This window comes from Cetorhinus maximus, chromosome 10, assembly GCF_964194155.1.
Source record: "Cetorhinus maximus chromosome 10, sCetMax3.hap1.1, whole genome shotgun sequence".
NCBI classification, from domain to species: domain Eukaryota; kingdom Metazoa; phylum Chordata; class Chondrichthyes; order Lamniformes; family Cetorhinidae; genus Cetorhinus; species Cetorhinus maximus.
Window position 1 is genome coordinate 139,920,143 of NC_135888.1, and position 22,867 is coordinate 139,943,009.

Below are 22,867 nucleotides of genomic sequence, written 5' to 3' on the forward strand. Positions count from 1 at the left end.
TCCCGCAAACCAAGCCGCCGTGTCTCCCGATGTGATGAGCTGCAATAAATCGAGGAGCACGGGAATTCTCCCCGGCGTCCTGGCCAACGTGCATCCTTCAACCAACAGAACTAAAAGGCAGATTAGGCGGTCATTATCATATTGCTGTGTGTAAATTGGCTGCAGTGTTAACAATATTACATTAGTGACTACACATCAAACGTACTTCATTGGCTGTAAATCGCTTTGTGACATCCTGAAGGTCTCTATCAATAGGTAAGTTTGTTCTGAATTCTTTCCAAACCTTCTCCAGTTTTCCCGTCCAAATCCGCACCTAAACCCAGAAACTATTCGTCAGGTGTGACCTCTGACCTCTGAGAGCAAGAGGCAACCGGCTATCTGTGAATTTGGGATGAAGGAGCTGCGGGGTTGGGGGGGTCAGGGGCTATGAAGCACCACCTGATCCTGTCTATGAACCACTTTAACCCAGGCACAGGTTCCAGAAATTGGGGGTGTGGCCACCATCAGGGAGGGAATCAACTTGCATTGTCCCCTCAGTCCCTACCTCAGCAATTCTGAGGGAAACTGCAGCCCTCCAATTCCTGACCCTGGCTGCGAACAGCCAGCTCAGCGCAGGCCAAAGTTACCACCTGTCACTCTCCCTGGTCGGTTTGGCTGATTTCCAAACTGGACAGCGAGCATCTGAAGACAAAAGCTCCACAATCTAATGCAATAATCTCAGACGTTTTCACAGTACTGTCACTGTGAGGAGCATAAGAGCGTCCCTTCGATTCCACTTACAGAGCCTGATGCACTAAACATTCTGATTACTTCCTCAAGAATTACCTTGGGGCCAGCGCAAGAGCTACTAGCACAGTCACAAACAATATCAAATCCTCATGTGACAGCAAGACTGGCAAAAACCATAAAATATTAAATCAGAGCACGTGGGAGTGTTATTGAGCAGCAGAATGCTCCGGGCCACACACTCAGGACAGAATTCGCCAGCCCACAGAATCAAGCAGCTCCTTTGACATTTTACACAATGAATAAAAAACAGGAGAGACGTGGATTACTCCGGGCAAGTTCCACCACTGATATTATGCAGGAATTGGAGCAAAAGCAGATTACCAGAAAACACTGAAGCAACCACACAGCCTTCCTGTCAAAACGTCTGCGTTATTTAAACCAGAGTGTGATTAAGTCACTAGCAAAGACACCCTTGTACCCAAGACTGTGCCTTCTCCCAGAGGTTGTATGAATGAAGTCACTCTACTTAAGTAATATGATACAACAACAGTGCAGTTTTAATGACTCTTGGTGTAGCCTCAGGCACCAGTGCTTTCTTCCCCTCACCTCAGCTCAACTGAAGAGAACACAAGGATTAGGAGCAAGATTCGGCCATTTGGCCCCTTGTGCCTGCTCTGCCATTCGATGAGATCAGGGCTGATCTGACTGTGGCCTCAACTCCACTTTCCTGTCTGCCCACCATCACCTTAGACTCCACGAAAACTAGACTGTCTGCTGGGAGCCCCTTGCCCATCTGGCTCAGCACCAGTGGAGTGCTGTGTACTGAGTGCTGAGGGAGGTGCTGTCTTTTGGATGAAACATTAAACTGAAGCCTCATCCATCTACCCTTTCAGGTGGGAAAAAAAAAAGAGCCTTTGGCCACTATTCAAAGAAGAGCAAAGGATTCTCCCTGGTGTATCGACCAATATTTATCCCTCAACATATCACCAAAAAATAAGTTTTATTGATCATTGTGACATTGCTGCTTGTGGGGCATCACTAACATTACAACAGTGACTCATCGCCAAGGGCTAGCTGAAGCATTGACAGCGAAAGGAGTGCGTGAAAACGCTGGCAGCCCACCCACTCGCTCCCCCTACCACAGTCCGCCCCACCTGTGACAGACTGTAGGTCGCATATTGACTCTTCAGTCACCCGAGAACTCATTTTTAGTGTGGAAGCAAGTCATCCTCCTCAACCCCAAAGGACTGCCTAAGAAGAGCGGTGACTACATTTTGAAGGTGCCCAAGGTAATTCTCGATGGTGCAGTCGGATTGTTCAGTGCATCAAGCATTCTCAGACATCCTGAGGTTGTGAAAGAAGCTACATTAGTGCAAGTTCCATTGTTCTTTTACGAGTCACATTCTCAAGTTATTAACCCTATACACTTGGGTCAACGATCTAACAGCACAAACTCTCTAAATGGTCAAAGCCTAGAAATGAAACTGTTGTGATATCATACTCCGAAGAGTTAATGCTGATAGCGTTAGAGGGAGTGTAATGAGAGGTAATAGGTGTAGAGGATAACACTGGCAATGGAGCAGTTGGGTCAAATGCCCCGTTTCTGTGCTGAAGTCTTGTGGAGAGGTTTCAGATTATCCTGTCTCATGGTCATGCATTTGTGCACTTTCTGCACTCTTACTTTTCAAAAAAATTTACTGGTTTCAAACATTTAATTTAGGAGAGTAGGAATATAAGTAACCGTGACATATATCAAGGGCATAATCCTCTAAGCCTCAATTTAACTGTGTCCAAGACATATTTAGGTGTACTGAACTCTCCTCTGGTGATGGCTTTTTCTGGCTGCATGCTGGGTCCTGATGCTACAATAGCCTCCAGCACAGAAATGGAAAAAAAATGTTTCCTGATCTATCACCTATCAAACCTTATCTGTCTCACTTCCCTCATTATAAACTTCAGCCCAGTCCCACAGTTCACACACAGTTACTACCAGTTGACTACATAAGGTGTCAACTGTGCATGTTAATGTAGGTCAGTGAGCACAGGGGTAGTGGGTGAATGGGAGTTCAGAAATGGGTAGCAGAGTTTTGGATGAGCTGAAGCGTGGGAGGCCCATCGAGAACGTGTTGGAATAGTTAAGTCAAAAGGCAAAAAAAGCATGAGCAGCAGATGAGCTGAGACAGAGGGGCGAAGTTGAACAACGTGACTGAGGTTGAAACAGGCGGTCCTAGCGATGGTGCGAAGGCGTGATTGGAAGCTCATCTCAGAGTCAAGAATGACGCCAAGGTTGTGAACAGACTGGTTCAGCTTCAGAAGGAGGGAGGAGGATATTGGTAAGAAATCATTGTGGGGGAAGAAAAAATCAAGCAAAGATTTTTTTTTTAACAATAGGCAGTGTGGGAGGGATAAGGAAGTGGGATACGACTTTGTTCGAAATGTAGTCTTTCCGATTAATCATAACTTTAAAACAATAGTTGAAGGTTTCTGAAGTGGGGCGGGAAATGAAGCAAAACAAGTTTAAGAAAAAAACAAACTGTGGGAAGAAGGTAGCCTTGGCTGTTTGTCAGAAGCTAGCTCAGTGGATCGAACCCACCAATAACCCCAGTAAAGTGGCAAGCAAAGGAGCTGAGATTAGTCACGGTGGAGACTGTGTCTGTAAACTGCATTGTTCTATTCTTGGCTATACACCTGCACTGGAGGAAGCAATAGTGCGAGGAGAGGCCTCGACTACCACAATAGCTTAGAGTCAAACTACTGCCAGAGCTTTGAGAAAGCCTCCAGCAATATCTCACCAGTCACTGAGAAAAGGAAATGTTTCCTTTTATTGTCGGACACCTGCTGTTTCATTGTCAATTTTTAAAAAAAATCAAAGATCTCTACTTCCATTTTCAGGGACACTGGTAATGCAGACACACACACACACGCACACACACAGTTTTTAAATATATCTGTGTATGTAAAGCGTTTGCATGTGTTTACATATAACACACACAAACATGGACTGCAGCAATCTCACTATCTGCCTTCGAACCAGTCATTCCAGTTATTTGACTGGAATTTTTAAAACACCAACAAGACACCACAAAGTCTTTTATTTAAAGAGATGAGCAAATCTAAACTTTGCTTTGCTTCTGTGTTTGTACCACCCCCTCTCCCATGTTATTCCCGATAACTGGTCATTCACGGATACCATAGCATTGCCTGAAGATGTTGTCTGGGGATCTGAGATTTTGCCATCGCTGAGCTCTCTCATCTGCCCGAGCCCAGAGAATTGAACTCAAAAGACCAAACGCAAACTGGGCGACCGTTTTGCGGAACACCTGCGGTCTGTCCGCAAGAAAGACCCAAACCTCCCTGTCGCTTGCCATTTTAACACTCCACCCTGTTCTCTTGCCAACATGTCTGTCCTTGGCTTGCTGCATTGTTCCAGTGAAGCCCAACGCAAACTGGAGGAACAGCACCTCATCTTCCGACTAGGCACTTTACAGCCTTCTGGGCTGAATATTGAATTCAACAACTTTAGATCTTAAACTCCCCCTCCCCCCATCCCCACCCCGTTTCTTTTCCCCCCCCACCCGCTTTTTTTTTTCAATAATTTATATAGATTCTTCTTTCCCCACCTATTTCCATTATTTTTAAATCTAAAACTAAAACCTTTAGTCTTTCCACCCCACCCCCACTAGAGCTGTACTTTGAATATCCTGTTTTCCATTCTTAATTAGCACTTTTCTCAAAGACCACCACCTTCAACACCTCTTTGACCCTTTTGTCTGTGACATCTTTTGATTATTATCTGCTCACACCACACCCTCAATGTGTCTCTTCCCCCCCACCCCACCTTAAACCAATTTATATTTCTCCCTTGTTGAAACTATGCTGCAGTTCTGCCGAAGGGCCATGGAGGCTCGAAACGTTGACTGATTTCTTCTCCGCCGATGCTGCCAGACTTGCTGAGTTTTTCCAGGTAATTCTGTTTTTGTTTTGGATTTCCAGCATCCGCAGTAGCTTTTAGCTTTTTGTTTTTATCAAAATCTTTGTACTTGTTTTCGAATCCTTATGGGTTATGGACCCTCCAGGGTTGCCTTGGAGTGTCCAAGAATTAAAGATTAATTTCCTGGGTACTGATGCGGCACCATGAGGGAAAAACCTTCAGGGAATTTTCAAAAATTGGGAATATTTTTTCCACATTTTCTTTCAACATTCTTGTTTATTAATAATTCCAGCCGTAGTTGACAATCCCACTGCCTTATCCTAGTGCAGCGATCACTTCCAGCACACGTTTGCCTGCATTCTACTGACACCTGGTGTTCTTCAGATCTGTGACCTCTGATTAAATAAACCCTAAACCCTTCAGCCTCACTTTTTACTTTTAATAGCTGTGACCATTCCACCCCACCGCTCTTCAAACATGCCACCAGCCTTCATTCCTGTCCTCACCCCGTCTTTCTTTTTCCCTCCAATTTGTAAAGCGCCCTGAGATGTCCCTTTGGATATGAGAAGCTCTCTGGATGTGTAAATGTTTGGGAGGGAAAGGTGGCAGCCTATCAGCCCTGTTGGCAGCCGGACGCAAACGCTGGGCTTTTCGTCCATCAGAAGCCCACCCCACCCTCCTCACCCTCCATTCCCGCCCCGCCCCGCCCTCCTTGTTGAACCAGCCAGCCCTGCGGTGAACCGACAAGCACGTCGGCCTATCAATACACCGTCAGGTTATGCCAAGCTCAAACACCGCAGCCGTGGATGGAGGCTGCACATTGCTGCAAGAGTCCAGGCCCTTATGTCGGGGGCACAAAGAACTGTCAAACCCAAGCGCAAACCATTCCCCTGATGGCACAATATCACATCCCTTTCTCAAGCTGCTGCAAGTCTGCTGATCTCATTTCTGCTAACCAATGTTAACTGTGTAATTGCCACTCTTAGTTCCTGGAGCCTTTTATTTTAGAACTGATCTTAAAACTAGACGCTTGTTGTGCGTCATTGGAGTTGTATCTCATGCCTGATCTGAAGCTCCACCCAGCAGCACCTTCCAGTGCTCCATCTGTTAGAGGCAGCAGGTAACGGAGACCAGACGGCCCAGATTTGCCTCCTAGAGCGTAACCTTGTTGAGGGACCGAGGGCCTCGCCTGCTGGCTGGAGACCCGGCAAGGCACGCGCAGTGCCTCTTTTCGGGTGGCCTGCTGAACCACAAGCCAACCAGAGGCGGTGGCTGCTGCTGGAAGGACTGGCACTGGAGTCCCAGGATCGTTGAGCGACCCAGGCCACCGGTAAGCAATGTTGGGGGCGGGTTGGTTTTTGCTGGGTGGGGGTTGCAGCTTGGGGCAGCTCTCAGTAGGCCCCCCCCTTCCTTAAGTCCAATTCCTCAATCAGACACTGATTGCTTTTGATCGAGGGACCCCCTCCCCCCACCTCGCGCTCCCCCTGCACGGCTTTAGCTGCTGTGCATGCTGCATGGTGATAGGCCTGCTTGCTGCTGGGTTAATACCAGCGGGGGTGGGGTGAGGCCCTTAAGTGGTCATTAATTAGCCACTTGAGGGCCCCAAGAGGCGGAGGGGGTGGGTCAACCATGGGCCTTCCCACTCAGAACCTAACTCTGGTGCAGGCAGGAAGGCAGTGGGGTTCTGGTATGTCACCATCCCACCTAATTGCAAACCCTTCCTGCCTCCAAGCCCACCACCAGCGAGAGCAGAAGGTTCCGCCCCTAGTCTGTGTGGAGTCAACTGATCTTAGCAGAGAGCGAAGACGGCAATTTGTTTCAATTGCCCTGGGTTGGAGAAGGGTAGATGGAGGAAGGAAACAAAAATCCATCAGGATTCCTGCTCTTGGTCATTATCCAGCGAACTACGCTGCAAGGTGGGTATGGTTCCGAGAAAAACTAGGCTCAGCTGTGATACTTTGCACATTCAAATAGCCTCCCAGCACTCGCTGTGTGAGAACACACACAAGGAAAGCAGCCATTTGGCTGAAATGTCCAGCAAGAATTGGTGATATTATGCAGGAGAGGAAATTGGCAAAAATTACAATTTAAAAAAAATGTTCAAGTCGTAAATTTGTGATGAACGGTGCAGAGTGTGAGGAAGTCAATGGATCAGTTGTACAGTTATAGTTGGTCTGGTCGATGGACTGAGGTGACTTACAGAACAGAATGACACTTCACCCACTTCTTAAAAGCATTCGCTTCTTTCCCTCACCCTGAAGGATGGCAACTCCTTTCTGGGCAAGGTACCCCCTCTCACATCTCACTTAGGTGACCACTCATATGCGAGTCTACAGACATTCTTTGTCAAGGTTTTTAACCAGTTAGGGGAAGTGAGAAATCAGCACCAAATGTGATGTTGCCCTTTCCTCGCCTCTAATCATGCATTTCCAGCAAGGTGGAATGCATGGTTCTGAAACAAAATTCATTCTCGGGATATCCCAGGCCGGGATTTACTGGCCGTCTCCAGGTAGCTTTGAGAAGTTGGTGGTGAGCCACCTTTTTGGATCACTAACTCCTTCTAGCAGGCACTCCAACTATGCCCTTAGGTTGAGAGCTCTTATCATTTTCAGCAGTGGTTTGATACGACTGTGTTGTGTGCCAGACCAGTTCAGAGGGAAGTTAAGAGTCCCATGTTGGTGTGTGGTTGGAGTTATATCTTGGTCAGATTGAGCAAAGATGGCAAGTTTCCTTCCCTAAAGGCGATTAGTTAGTGATTAGGAGCAGTACCAGGCTGACTTTGCCTTCACTCCAGGGCCAAATATAACCCTATTTCTACCTCGTTGACTGAGATCAGTTAACCTGAAACAGATGAGAGAACCTGTGACCTTTCTGCTCAGTTGAGCCCTCAGTCAGAATCCTTTTCTTTCACTGTTAAAGAGAGTGTAGTTTTCTAGACCTCCCTCCCTGCCCCCAAGTTTACTTCACCTCTTATTCCTACCTTTAATGAATTGTTCACAGCCAAACAATACAGAGTTCACAGAACAGGTTTTACTCTCAATCATGGCTGCCTTAGATGTGAGAACATGAAACATGGATTACCATTTTCTGGATGCTCCATTTCTCCAATGCTCCCATCGGGGGTGGTGCGTTCATAGTGGTCCTCGGGCAACGCGAGCGGTCCCAGTCGTGGTCCTGAGGATGACTTGCTGCTTGGTGTTTCCGACTCTTCAAGTCCACTGTCATAGTAACTGTGCTGGGAGGGGTCTTGCAGATCCTGGGATTGATTGGCTGTGGAGAAAGTCACTCTTCTGTGAGGAAGCTGGAGAGGAAACAAAGGGAATAAGATTAGCAGAAGTATTGACTGACCTCTCTATTTGACTACGGCACTGGGGTCAGCAGGGTATTGCTATCACTATATAAGGCAATGTTGATTCACTTTGTTCATCAATGTCAATTGCAATCTCACATCTCTTTACTTCAAATATTTCAGTTTTGGTTTTCCAGTGCTTTGTAGCAATGTTACATTATAAGGTACTGCACCTTGTTAAGGTTCTGAAATAACACAGGGTCCAATTTTGACTTTCAACAAATGCTTGGGGTTTTGAGTGAGTTAAACCCTCACCCGTGTGGTCCAATACAGATCTGCATGTCCATTATCAGAGTAGTTCCCCTCCTCTCTCTCCTCCCTTATGAAGGCAGGTCTAACAGGATCAAATTCAACAGACTCAAGGCAGCAGACCCTGGTCCAAAGCAGTGGAGTTGTATCATTGACTCGGACTCATGGGACCCCAGGGGTAGAATCATCCCTCTCTTGGAATTGGAAACACACCTCACAGGTGGATCAAAAGGTATAACATTTTCTATTAGTTGCGAATTATACCTTCTGTGCTTACCCTGGTCGCATATGTAGCTCTGTATGATTAAAAACTAGACAGGCTGGTGTAAAATTCTTTCCCCCTGTCAGTACTGCAGGGAGGCTAACTTTTTTTTAAGCTGCTGGATTGAACTGCATCTTAAGAGCAACTCACATTCAGAATAATGAAAAACAGAAAATGCTGGAAACACTCAGAAGGTCTGGCAGCAACTGTAGAGAGAGAAACAGAGTTAACTTTTCAGATCGGTGCAACATTTGACGTGTAAGTGGTTTTAAGCAATTGCAGAGGCAGGAAAGGTGGGGAGGGGATGAAAGGACAAAGGGGGTGGTCTGTGATGGGGTGGACGACAGGAAAGGTTAAATGACAAAGGAGTGATGGTGCAAGGCCAAAGGAGATGCCAATGGAATAAGCAAAGAGACAAAAAATTGAATCTCGACCTGCTGAGTATTTCCAGCACTTTCTGTTTATATTTCAGATTTACCAAACACAGTATTTGGATTTTGCATTTATAATAGCATTTCTAACATAGAAAAGGGTCACAGAGCATAATCAGACAAAAAAATATGGGCCAAAGAAGGAGCTACTGTGAGGATTGACCAAATGCTTGGTCAAAAAGAGAGGTTTCAAGATGAAGAGACAGGGAAGGTACCATCCATAGAGTTGACATAATTCAACTTTGTTCAGTCAAACCCTCACTGACGGTGTTGAACCATTCAAAACCCTTGGCTGAAGTGGCTGGCGGTATATGCCCTCATAAATAGGGAGGAATATCACACTATATAATTTCCTTAATGATTCAAATGCTATTTTTGCCCAATGCTTCAGCTGGTTTGAACTGGGTGGGGTTAGTGTCTTATAATATATATTTCCCAAGAATGGAATGTTGCTCAGTGGGATTTTCTCCTCATTCAATTTTATGACCGGAAAATCAGAGGTGCATAAATCAAGGGCTGCGAATCTTTGTGCCAGATTCTCAGTTCTTGTCGAGCCAGAACTGCAGCTGAGTCCCTGATGTCACGGAGCTATGAAGATGAGTTTTTCTTCACTAAATCTGGCCTGCAACACAGCAACCGATTTGACACATGAAATCCCAGGGTATAGAAAGGTGTCCATAAATTCTCCCTGCTACAGCCTCCTCCATTGACTGATACTTTACAAATCCGCTCCATTTTCCTCAGAGACATTGCGACAACAACTTGCATTTATAAAGCACCTTTGACGCAGGAAGATGCTCCAAAGTAGTTCATAGGAGTGTGATCAAACACTGGGCCACGTGAGGAGATATGAAGGGAGGTGGCCAAAAACGAGGTTTCGAGGTGAAGCAATGGTGGAGAGGCAGAAAGGTTTAATGAGGCAATTCCAGAGCTTAGAACCAAAGCAACTCAATGGAGTGACGCCACCAGCGATTGAGAAATTTAAATTAGAGATGTGCAAAAGGCCAGAAAAGGGTGTGTGGGAGGCAGCCTATTACTGATAGATACAACTAGTCAACTGATAAGAATGGGGAACTGTGTGCTTGAGTCCCTGGAGGACCTGTCCTCACTCCAGTAACTTGGCATTCTTGATGTTTGCTTTGCCAGTGGTTACATCAACATAGGCCAAGATGTCAGCAACATAGCAATTCAGAATATATCCACCACTATTTGGTATTCCTATTGCCAAACTGGAATTCAAAGCCAGAGCTCCCACAGCCACTTGTCAGGAATGTCTGGGGATGGGATGGAGAGTTATATCCTGGCTCAGGGGAGAGGAACGTTACCATTAACTTGCTTCAGTGTTGTGGTTATATTACTGGATAAGTAACCCACAGGTCTGGACCCATAATCCAGAAGAACATTGAGTTCAAATCTCATCATTGGCATATTGAGAATTTGACTCAGTTTAACGAAAAAAATTGGAAATTAAAGAAGTAAAAATGACCAGGAGTCAGCAACCTGTCGGGATGAATGCTTCTTTCTGTGCTTCATACATTATACCAACTGCTGGGATTGCAGTAGACCACAGGAGTGTGATCAGCATGGGCCAATGAGGTTTTAAGGGAGCCTTTTAAAGGTGAAGAAATGGTGGAGAGGTGGAGAGAAAGGTTTAATGAGGTAATTCCAGAGCTTAGAACCAAGGCAACTGAATGGAGTGATGCCACCACAGCTGGTTTGCAAACCGTTCTTTAGGAAGGGAACTAATTGTCCTTCCCTAGTGCAACTACATTCCCACTCCAACATGGATTGACTCTTGAGTTCCCCCTGATGTAACCTAGCAAACCATTACATTATGTTGGTTTAAGAAGGCAGCCCACCACTACCTTCTCAGGGCAATTGGTGATGGGCAATAAAATGCTAGCCTTGCTAGTGATGCCTGCATCCCATGAATGAATTAAAGAAAGTACAGTTTTCAGTCTACTCTTCACTGTGTGGGAATGGGAAGACTCAATAGCACCAACTTCTTGACGCTACTACAAAACGTCTTTGTTCTATAATGTCAAAATGACATGGACAATCCAGACTAACTTTCAGATCCTGCAAAACATTTGATCGCTGGGAAGATCAGAGTTTCCTTTGGAGGGAAGGATCAATCTTCGACAGCCCAGAACTGATCTCACTGGTGTTGGACCGTTTCTGCCACATTAGCAGTTATAACAAAGCCTTCTTCATTGTATGAGAGACAGGGGCACATCTGCACTGGGGAAATAACATTAATGGAATAAAATAGCCTCTCTCATTTTAACAATGACAGCTGCTGCCATGAAGTTGACATCTCTGGCCTTCAAAGTTCGGAGGTGATGACAATTAAAGTGGCAGCAGTGTACACCTTCAGCAATAATTAGTAGACCCCCTTCCATCAGTTAGGGACAGAGGTACATGACTCTTGGTGGAGACAAATAGACTAGAAGTGCCAGATAATTATTTAATATGTACAGGATGTAGCAGAGGAACATATTTGCCTGGCTCTGTTCAATACACTGCCAATCAAGCATCAATTAAAGCTCAACCTTGCTATCCTAAGACATTGAACTTAGCACTCAGGAACCTTGCAAAACATCAGCTAATGCAGCACGCTTTCCATTTATATAAAGGGTCAGGTTCTCTGTCATAACATGTGGATGCTTTACGGCAAAAATCACATTAATGTTCCCCTTCTTCTATCAACTCATTCCCCAGACTTCATTTGAAACCATTTAAGAGTTGGTTGATTGCCACTTATCTTCTGAAGACAAGGCTTGAGGTTTCAAATGACTAAGTGCTACAGGCTGATCAGTTTTTGCGATGAAAGAGGGCAAGTCAGCCACATTTCTGAGTGCTTGATCTCTCACCCTATGTGCCGATGCAATCGTGTTGAATATGTTATGCATTGGAGAAAGCGAGGAGGATAAAGGAATCCCTCTTAGAGAGACAGATACGTTACATTCATACGTTCTGAAAAATAATGCCCAGAAGTGAGACCTGTCATGTTGAAATGTTGTATCACTACAGATGTAGAAAATATCAGCAGCAGATCAACAACTTTCATTTCTATAGCACCCTTTACATAGTAAAATATCCCAAGGCACTTCAAATGAGCATTATCAAACTAAAAATTGACACCAATCCACATGAGGAGACATAACAACAGTTTTTTGACCCAGTGACAGTGAAGGAACGACGATATATTTCCAAGTCAGAATGGTGAGTGGCTTGGAGGGGAACTTCCAGATGGTGGTGTTCCCATCTATCTGCTGCCCTTGTCCTTCTAGATGGTAGTGGCTGTGGGTTTGGAAGGTGCTGTCCAAAGAACCTTGGTGAGATCTGCAGTGTATCTTGCAGATGGCACACACTGCTGCCATTGTTCACCAGTGGTAGAGGGAGTGAATGTTTGTGGGCTGCTTTGTACTGGATGGTGTTGAGCTTCTTGAGTGCTGTGGGAGCTGCACTCATCCAGGCAAGTGGGGGGTATTCCATCACACCCTTGACTTGTGCTTTGTAGATGGTGGACAGGCTTTGGGGAGTCAGGAGGTGAGTTACTCACCACAGGATTCCTAGCCTCTGGCCCGCTTTTGTAACAAGTGAGCATCAAAGAGTTAGGTTTTTTTTAAGGAGAAAGAGTGGAAATGAGGAGAAAGAGGCTGAGAGGTTTATGGAGGGAATTCCAGCGTTTAGAATCTAGAAAGGCAAAGGCATGGCTGCCGATGCTGGTTAGTAGGAAATCAGGAACGTGTAAGTGGTTACTACTGAAATTATGGAGGTGAATCTGCATTGGAACAGGAGAGTTCAGGAGTTGGCCACTGAAGAAGTAACTGTCGTACAGTGTGGGGTGGGCAGGGGGTATGAATCGGAAGCATCAGAAGCAGAACACAATAAGAAAGTGTAAACAGCTCTGCAGATATCAAGGGCACGCAGGGAGATGAAGGATGGCATTGCTATTTGGGATGAACTGCAGCAGACATCACTTTGTTTAGACAATCCTTCAAGTACCAGTGAGATGCCGATGAAGGCAGTACGCACAGGAGAAACTGGATTTGGGATCAACATAGCAGGAAGCCAAACCTACATTGTGGCTGGGATAAATAGGTTGAAATCTGTGTGATGAGCTAAGCCACCTAATGACCGAGGGAGTACTGTCAGCCTCTGAAGGTGTCTGCAGAAAATGCCCGTGCCACAATCCTCAGGTGCATCATCAAATACTATTCCCACATCCCTTGATTTCCTTCATATTCAAAAATCTGTTGACTTTGGTCTTCATTATACTCAGCAAATGAGCATCCACAACCTCCTGGGGTTGTGAATTCCAAAAGGTGCACCGCCCTTTGGGTGAAGAAATTTCTCCTCATCTGCCATAGGTTGGTCGACTCCTTATTCTGAAGTTTAGTTTTATACTCCTCAGCCAAGGGGGAACATCCTCCCACCATCAGCCCTCTCAGGTCCCTTCAGAATTTTGCATGTCTCAGGAGGAAAGGGGTTTGGGGATTTGGCTGCTGAGCAGAGGAGGCTGCAACTTGCCTCGTGAGGCTATGAGGAGCTCTCCTAATCCTCATGGCCCCAGAGAAAAGTCTTAAGCATACCTTAGAGGGCCTCTTCTGTTGGGAGGCCTGCTTATCAGTCTCGTGGGAGAGCCACTGAGGGACAGCAACACCAACATAGACTGCTTAGACTAAATGGCCTGGACGTGCTGTAATAATTACCATGCAATTCTAAGAAAGAAGGAGAAAGGAAAGGGAGGGAAGGAATGAAAAGGAGAGAGGGAGGGTGAGAGAGAGAGAGAGAGAGGGGGAGAGAGAGCCAAGAAAACAAAGAGTGGGAGCACAATAAAAAAGGATAGTGCATCTTTATAATGTTTCTCATGCTGTCAGACATTGCAAAGCAGCCAATGAATTACTTTTGAAACTTAGTCACTGTTCTGTGAGCAATTTAGGCACTGCAGGATTGTGGAAACAGCAAATAGGTTGAATCAGTTAATCTGTGTTGGCTGAAAGAGGATTGTTGGCCAGGACAGCAAAGAAATCCCTGCTGTTGATCAAATACGTACTTGGGGATCTTTTCCATCCACCTGAACAGGCTGGCAGGAGCTCAGTCTAAGGCCTCATCCAAAACACAGCACCTGCTCAAACATAACGCACAGAATACTACACTGGAGTCTCTGCCTAGATTGTGCACTCAAGTCTATAATGGGGATTGACCCCCTAATCTCTTGGTTCAGATGCAAGGCTACTGAGTCAAACTGACACAGAGTAAATAACAACTTAAATCGCTCTTAAACAAAGCCATGCAGTGGAAAGATTATTAGCACAGCTCATGAGAATGAATCCATGGGCGAATGCATGACACAGATTGACCAGCCGAGTGTCAGCCATAGCTCAGTTTGTAGCACTCTCACCTCTGGGTCATGAAGATTAAGGGTTCAAGTCCTACTGAAGAGAGTTGAACACATAATCTAAGCTGCCACTTCCATGCAGTACCGAGAGAGCTTTGCACTGTCAGAAATCCTGAGATGCTAACCTATTGTCCTGTCTGTCATCTGAGATGGTGCCAGCCAATAACCACCTCCATCAAGAGAATCTAACCAGCTCCCCTCGACATTTCCTGAACCTCCCACCATCAACATCCTGGCTGTTACCACTGACCAGCAATTTAACTGGACCAACCACATAAATACTGTGGCTACGAGTCAGAGGCTGGGATATTCTGTGGCAAGTAACTCACCTCCTGATTCCTGTATCCAAAGAAGGGCAGGGGAACTCTTCTCGCTGCCCTGCTCAATATTTATCCCTCAACCAACATTCATCTCATTGCTGTTTTTGTGGGAGCTTGCTGTGTACAAATTGGATGTTGTGTTTCCTACATTATAACAGCGACTACACGATGAACAGTACTTAATTGGCTGCTAAGAGCTCTGGAGCATGCTGAGATTGTGAAAGACACTATATAATTGCAAAGTCTTTTTTTTTTGTTGCTGGTCCTAAGGCACCAGCAGCTTCCTTTGTGTATGTGACCATTACTTAAAAGTCTTTATTTTCACATGCATTATGGTGTCCATTCACAAACTGTTGCTGGCTGAGTTTCCGAAACAATTGTTTATCTTCTGCTGTGAGTATTTGGTCAGGCTCCATGCGTGTGATGTCGCCGTTCGGACACTGGTTTCCAGGCAATGAGGTCTTCTTGAAATTTCTCCAGGTTCCTGCAAATGTTACAATCTTTGCTCCAGAGAGACAATTGAAAAGATTTCATCCTCTGAACTTTGTTCTTATAAACTGCCGCTTGGGAAGCTGTGAATCAACCACGCAGCTGATGTATCGAGTGCACTGGTCCAGTGTCTATATAATCAGACTGCAATGGTAGTTATGTTGCTGCGCTGCAGTACATCAATGCTTGCGAATCTGTCTTGCTACTTAAATTTTCACAAGAGACTCATGCAGCTGCAGCTTGAAGCCGCGCTCTCAGTAAATGTACTGTTCAGATGACTTTATAAGCAGTAAAAACCCCCGTGATGAGAATTTATAAGTAGGTAGTTTTATGTCCCATCTCAGCACAGATTTGTTCAAACTGAGTTGAAAGAGGGTTTATCTTTCACTAAATAACAGAGGCAATACTTTTTCTGTATTGAGGTCAGCAGTGGTTCACTGTAAGCATGCTTACCTCTGCGTTAGAGGATTTTGCTTCCTCCTCCAGAGATCTGATCCCATGGTTCAAACTTGCATTTCAGTGCAGGGCTGAGGGAGCGCCGCAGTGCCAGAGATGCTGGCATTCAGATAAAAAAGCTAAACCTAGATTCAGCCTTCCCTTTCAGGTGGACATAAAAGATCTCGTGACACTTTTTTTTGAAGGAGAGTAAGGGAATAGGTTGACTTTTAACTTCCCTCTGAAATTTCCCAGCAAGATGCTCAGTTCGAGGGCATTTAGTTATGGGCAACAAATGCTGGCCTTGCCAGTGATGCTCACATCCCACAAAAGAATAAATTTAAAAAAAAGTTCTCTCCCATGTCCTGACTACTGTTTATTCCTCATTTAATTCAAAGGGAACACTCTCCGCTGGTTGGATTCATACTGAGCAAAAAGGAAGATGGTTGTGGATGTTGGAGGTCAATCATCTCAGTTCCCAGACATCACCGCAGGAGTTCCTCAGGGTAGTGTCCTCGGCCCAACCATCTTCAGCTGCTTCATCAATGACCTTCCTTCCATCGTAAGGTCAGAAGTGGGGATGTTCACTGATGATTACACGGTGCTCAGTATTATTCACGACTGCCCAGATACTGAAGCAGTCCATGGCAATACGCAGCAAGACCTGAACATTATTCAGGCTTGAACTGAAAAGTAGCAAGTAACATTTGTAGCAATGACCATTTCCAACAAGAGAGAATCTAACCATCTCCCCACTTGCCTGGATAAGTGCAGCTCCAACATCACTCAAGAAACTCGTCGCCATCCTGAGAATGATTTTAAAAATCGTCTGGTTTTATCACGTTGCTGTCAGTGGAATCTTGCTGTGCACAAAGTGGCTGTCATGTTTCCCTACGTTGTTGCAGTGGCTACACTTCAAAAGTACTTCACTGGCTGCAAAGTGCTTTGGGACATCCTGAGGTCATGAAAGGTGTTATATAAATGAAAATCTTTTCCTTTGTGCAGATATGAAATGTTTACAGCTGAGATTCTACACACACAAGCCTCATTTGAAGAGCTGAGTCCTATATCTTTTGATCTCTCCACAGTACAGCTTCCAACCCTGAACTTTACATTTCTATAGACTTTAGAAATGCTTCAGCAAAAATGTTCATGGATGAATGCTTAACACGGTTACTTGTCATTCCTCTGTATGGTGTTTTAATGTAGCTTTGCTAAAGCATTGTAAAATGAACAAACAGGTTAAGTGCTAATGTAGCCAACAGAAAATATCTACATTCAAATGCAGAGTGATTTGTGTGGGGAGATGACAGGTACAAATCACTGCTGAATAAAATCACATTTTTCCTTTACTGCAGGCCACACTGCCCAAGATTCGGGGAGGGAATATATTCTTAAAAATCTATAATCACAGGTAAAAGAGCAAGATCAAAATGCAGGGCATCTGCAAGTTGACAATGGCACAAAGGAGATTTACCAGAATGCTAAAAGAGCCCCCGCCTGTCCCTATGCTGTAAATGCTGTGTTATTCTGTGTGGAGGGTGCTTTAAGTCTTCAGTCTAGCATAGGGGGAATATTCAGCAAGGGGAGAAAAACGAAAAAGGACAAATATCAGCGGCAATAAGAAACCAAAGTCACGATGATAGTAGCCTTCACTGTCTGCTGATGTAGCTGGAATTGACACCTCTGTAGAAAGAATTACATTTCGTTCTTTATCTGTGTTTACTTTAGAGATGGAAGATAACGCCCAGGGTTTATTGTGCGTGGAAAGGTGTATGTGCTCATACAAAGGAATTAAATATTGACTGCTGGCAGTGAGTAAGTGTTTACAGCTATGCTCACAGCTTGTGAACAGGTGAGTGAGGCGATGACAACAGGATGAAATCCATTGAGAACATCTTATTTGCCAAAACATCACTGACACAGGTTACTGTGCACAGGAAGGTCCTCCATCACTAAGCGTCCTCTTACGTGTTCTTCTGACTGGCCACCATAAATTCACCATGAATCCTGGATAGGATGAGTAAATGGGATTTACACCAAAACTATGGCAGCCAAATGACAGAACCCACAAGCCCAGGGAAATTCCTGGCACAGGGGGCAAAGCTGTGGCTTTGTGCCCAAAGAGAATTAGGGAAAATTGTTACAGGATATGGGGAAAGAGTGAGGAATGGAATTGGTGCAGGTAGCTCTGGATGAGGAACATGGCACCAGGACTGGCAAATGACCTCTGTGCCAAGGTTTGGCATCAGCACACAAAATGAGATTTCAGAATATTTGGAAGTGCATGGTAAAATAGGGCAAAGTCAGCATGATTTCACCAAGGGGAGGTCATGCCTTACAAATCTGTTAGAATTCTTTGAGGAGGTAACGAGTAGGTTAGACAAAGGAGAGCCAATGGATGTTATCTACTTGGACTTCCAGAAGGCCTTTGACAAGGTGCTGCACAGGAGGCTGCTCAGTAAGATAAGGGTCCATGGTGTTAGAGGCAAGGTACTAGCATGGATAGAAGATTGGCTGTCTGGCAGAAGGCAGAGAGTGGGGATAAGGGGATCCTTCTCAGGATGACGGCTAGTGACTAGTGGAGTTCCGCAGGGGTCAGTGTTGGGACCACAACTATTCACTTTATACATTAATGATTTAGATGAAGGAACTGAGGGCATTCTGGCTAAGTTTGCAGATGATACAAAGATAGGTGGAGGGACAGGTAGTATTGAGGGGGCAGGGAGGCTGCAGAAGGATTTAGATAGGTTCGGAGAATGGGCAAAGAAGTAGCAGATGGAATACAACGTGGGGAAGTGTGAGGTCATGCACTTTGGTAGGAAGAATAGACGCATAGACTATTTTCTAAATGGGGAGAGAATTCAGAAGTCTGGAGTGCAAAGGGACTTGGGAGCCCTAGTCCAGGATTCTCTTAAGGTTAACTTGCAGGTTGAGTTGGTAGTTAGGAAGGCAAATGCAATGCTGGCATTTATTTCGAGAGGACTAGAATATAAAAGCAGGGATGTGCTGCTGAGGCTTCATAAGGCTCTGGTCAGACCACATTTAGAATATTGTGAGCAATTTTGGGCCCCGTATCTCAGGAAGGATGTGCTGGCCCTGGAGAAGGTCCAGAGGAGGGTCACGAGAACGATCCCAGGAATGAAAGGCTTAACATATGAGGAACGTTTGAGGATTCTGGGTCCATACTCGATGGAGTTTAGAAGGATGAGGGGAGATCTGATTGAAACTTACAGAATACTGAAAGGCCTGGATAGAGTGGACGTGGGGAAGATGTTTCCATTAGTAGGAGAGACTAGGACTCAAGGGCACAGCCTCAGAGTAAAGGGAAGACCTTTTAGAACAGAGATGAGGAGAAACTTCTTTAGCCAGAGAGTGGTGAATCTATGGAATTCATTGCCACAGAAGGCTGTGGAGGCCAGGTCACTGAGTGTATTTAAGACCGAGATAGATAGGTTCTTGATTGGTAAGGGGATCAAAGGTTACGGGGAGAAGGCGGGAGAATGAGGTTGAGAAACTTATCAACCATGATTGAATGGCGGAGCAGACTCGATGGGCCGAATGGCCTAATTTCTGCTCCTATGTCTTAAGGTCTTTTGGTCTTATGTTGGTGAAGAAAAAGTCATCACCCAAAGTCCACAAAGGAATCCATCGTCGACAATTGGCCTCGTATTTGCTGCTGATTCATTACTTCAAGGGACACGACATTTATATCTCTTCTGGGGAAAAGTAATCCACCGTTGTTAATATCCCTAGAAACCTTCTCAACATATTTCAAGCAAAGCCCCTTTCAATCATGTTTAACTAATTTATTAGAGTTTTTTGATGAAGTAACAAGCAAGGTGGATAAAGGGGAATCTGTAGATGTGGTGGACTTGGATTTCCAAAAAAGTTTTTGCTAAGGTGCCACATCAAAATAGGATACACAAAATAAGAGCTCATGGTGGGTAACATGTTATCATGGGTAAAGCTAACAGGAAGCATAGAGTAGGAATAAATGGGTCTTTTTCAGATTGGCAAGCTGTAACTATTGGATTGCCACAGGGATCAGTGCTGGAGCCTCAACTATTTACCATCTATATTCATGACTTGGATGAAAGGACCGACTGTATGGTGGCTGAATTTGCCGATGACACAAAGATAAGTAGGAAAGTAAGTTTTCAAGAGGAGGTAAAAAGTCTGCAAAGGGATATAGGCGGCTTAAGTGAGTGGGCAAAAGTTTGGCAGTTGGAGGATAATGTGGGAAAATATGATCTCGTCCACTTTGGCAGGAAGAATAGAAAAGCAGCATATTACTTAAATGGTGAGAGATTACAGAACTCTGAGGTAGAGAGGGATCTGGGTGTCCTGGTAAACGAATCACACAAAGTTAACATGCAGGTACAGCAAGTGATTAGGAAGGCAAATGGAATGTTGCTGTTCATTGCAAGGGGACTGCAATACTGCAGCTGTACAGAGCCGTGGTGAGACCACATCTGGAATACTGTGTACAGTTTTGAAAAAGGATATGATTGTTTGAGAAGCAGTTCCAAGAAGGTTCACTCAATTTATTCCTGGGACGAAGGGCTTATCTTATGAAGAAAGGTTGAACAGGTTGGGTCTATACCTATTAAGAGTTTAGAAGAATGAGAGGTGATCTTATTGAAACACATAAGATCATGAGGGGACTTAATAGGGGGGGATACGGGGAGAATGTTTCCTCTTGTGGGGGAGGCTAGAACTAGGGAACACATTTTAAAAATAAGGGGTCTCCCTTTTAAATCAGAGATGAGGAGAAATGTTTTCTCTCAGAGGGTCGTTAGTCTGTAGAATTCTCTTCCCCAGAAAGCAGTGGAGGCTGGGTCATTGAATTTATTCAGGGCTGAATTAGACAGATTTTTAATAGACAAGAGGGTGAAGGGTTATGGGGGACAGATAGGAAAATAGAGTTGAGACCAAAAGCAGGTCAACCATGAACTTATTGAATGGCAGAGCAGGCTTGAAGGGCCGAATGAACTACTCCTGCTCCTAAGTTCTATGTTTCTATGTCAAAGGGGACCATAGACAAGACAACTCACTTCCTTCAGCAAAAACAGTTTCAAAATTGCTCCTCTAACCTCAAAACTGCTCTAAAAGAGCTCCATTGTTACATTAAATGATTCCAACGGTCAGATCACTCTTTGTTACCATTATCAGATTATTTCCATGATGATTACTTGTGTCTGTCTTTAGCTTGCTTTATAATCAAGGTAATTGCTAATTTATTTATCTCCCCGGCCCAATCCCCACCCTCCTCTGCGATGTGACTTCAAGGTGCCAGTGATAACTCGCCCATATTATTCACACCCATATTTTTCTGAAAAGGAATCACTGGTCAACAATCGGTTTGGGGAAACCCTCCCTGACTGAGCTTTCTGCTTTGTCAGCTGTGGCTCAGTGGGTTAGCGCTCTCACCTCTTAATCAGAAACTTGTGGGCTCAGCTAAATTGTGCACAGAAACCCGCTGATGGAGTACCGCGCTGATGCAAGTGCTGTCTTTCAGATGAGATGTTAAACTGAAGACCTGATCCCATGGCACTGTTAACAAAAAAAAATCAGAACGTTCTTCCTGATGTGTTGTTCAGTATTCATCCCTCAGCCAACATCACTATGATAGATTCCTGTTTGCGGGATCTTGCTGTGTGTAAATTATTTGCCATGTTTCCTCTGTTACAGCAGTGACTTCACCTAAAAAGGTACTTCATTTAAAAATAAAACATTCACAGGATGTGGGCATCACTGGCAAGGCCGGCATTTATTCCCCATCCCTCTCTGCCTTTGAGAGGGTGATGGTGAACTTGAATACAACCGAGGGGTTCACTGGGCCATTGCAGGGGGTGACTAAAAAGTCAACCGCATTACTGTGGGACTGGAGTCACATGCAGGCATAACCAGGTGAGGACATCAGGTTTCCTTCCCTGAAGGACCTTGGTGGACCGGACGGGTTTTTACCGAAATCTGGTAGTTCCATAGTCCCATTACTGAGACTAACTTTTTTATTCCAGATGCATTTAAATATTGAATTTAAATTCCCCAGCTGCTGTGAGGAATTCGAGCTCGTGGGCGGAATTTCACGCCGGAGGGAATTTACGGTCCCGTTGAAGTCAATGGACTTTCGAATGTCTCGCTGCATTTCACGGCCCCGCCCTCACCACAACAAAGCCATAAAATTCCGCCCCATGTCTCTAGTTGAGTAATCCAGGCCTTTGGATTACTATATTTCACCCCTTCCCTATTTTTACTTAGTTCTGTTGAAGCGTCATGAGGACTCGAAACGTCAACTGTGATCTCCTCCGCTGATGCTGCCAGACCTGCTGAGTTTTTCCAGGTATTTATGTTTCTGTTTTTGCTTTGGATTACTAGTCCAGTAACACAACTAGAAGGCTGGCATACTCTTTGATACCGGTGAAACACTTTGGGTTATCCTGAGAGGAGGAAATGCATTTTTTGAATGTAATTACATCTCTCTCTCTCATTCACAATCAATCATCAGAGGCATTGCTGCTCTGCCTAATCCTGCCCTCCCCGTATGGCCACTCACACAGGTTTTCTTCCAGAGCAAATGTAAGGGTGACACTCCAGCGCAATACTGAGGGAATGTTGCACTGTCACAGGGTAATTACTGAGGGAGCACTGCACTGTCAGAGGATCAATACTGAGGGATGCCGCACAGTCGACGGGTCACTACTGAGGGAATGCTACACTGTCGGAGGGTCAGTACTGTGGGAGTGTCATATGGTTGGAGGGTGAGTACTGAGGGAATGCTGCACTTATGAAGGGCCAGTGCTGAGGGAATGTTGCACTGGCGGAGCGTCAGTGCTGTGGGAGTGTCACACGTTCAGAGCGTCAGTACTGAGGGAGTGCTGCATGGTTGAAGGGTCAGTGCTGAGGGAGTGCCGCATGGTCAGAGGGTCAGTACAGAGGGAGTGCCACATGGTTGAAGGGTCAGTACTGAGGGAGTGTCACATGATCAGAGGGTCAGTACCGAGGGAGTGCTGCACTGTTGGGAGGTCAGTACTGTGGGAGTGTCCACAGTCAAAGGGTCAGTACTGAGCAAGTGCTGCACTATTGGAGGTGCCATCTTTCAGATGAGCTGTCAAACCATGACTCTGTCCGCCCTTTCAGGGAGATACAAAATATCCTGTGGCACTATTTCAAAAAAGAGCAGAAGTGTTTTCCCTGGTCTCCTGGGCCAATATTGATTCCTCAATCAAAATCACAGAAACAGATCTGGTCATTAACACATT

At 45.1% G+C, this 22,867-nt stretch overlaps 1 protein-coding gene across 2 annotated transcripts in view; it reads right to left on the reverse strand.

The window, feature by feature from the left end:
* Positions 1-22,867, reverse strand: part of LOC144686077 (protocadherin-1-like) — a 384,044-nt gene that overhangs the window by 141,481 nt on the left and 219,696 nt on the right. For both annotated transcript variants that reach the window (XM_078551234.1, XM_078551233.1), the window contains one exon: positions 7,742-7,961. In XM_078551234.1, the coding sequence (XP_078407360.1) occupies positions 7,742-7,961 (220 nt within the window). The remainder of the gene's footprint in view (positions 1-7,741; positions 7,962-22,867) is intronic.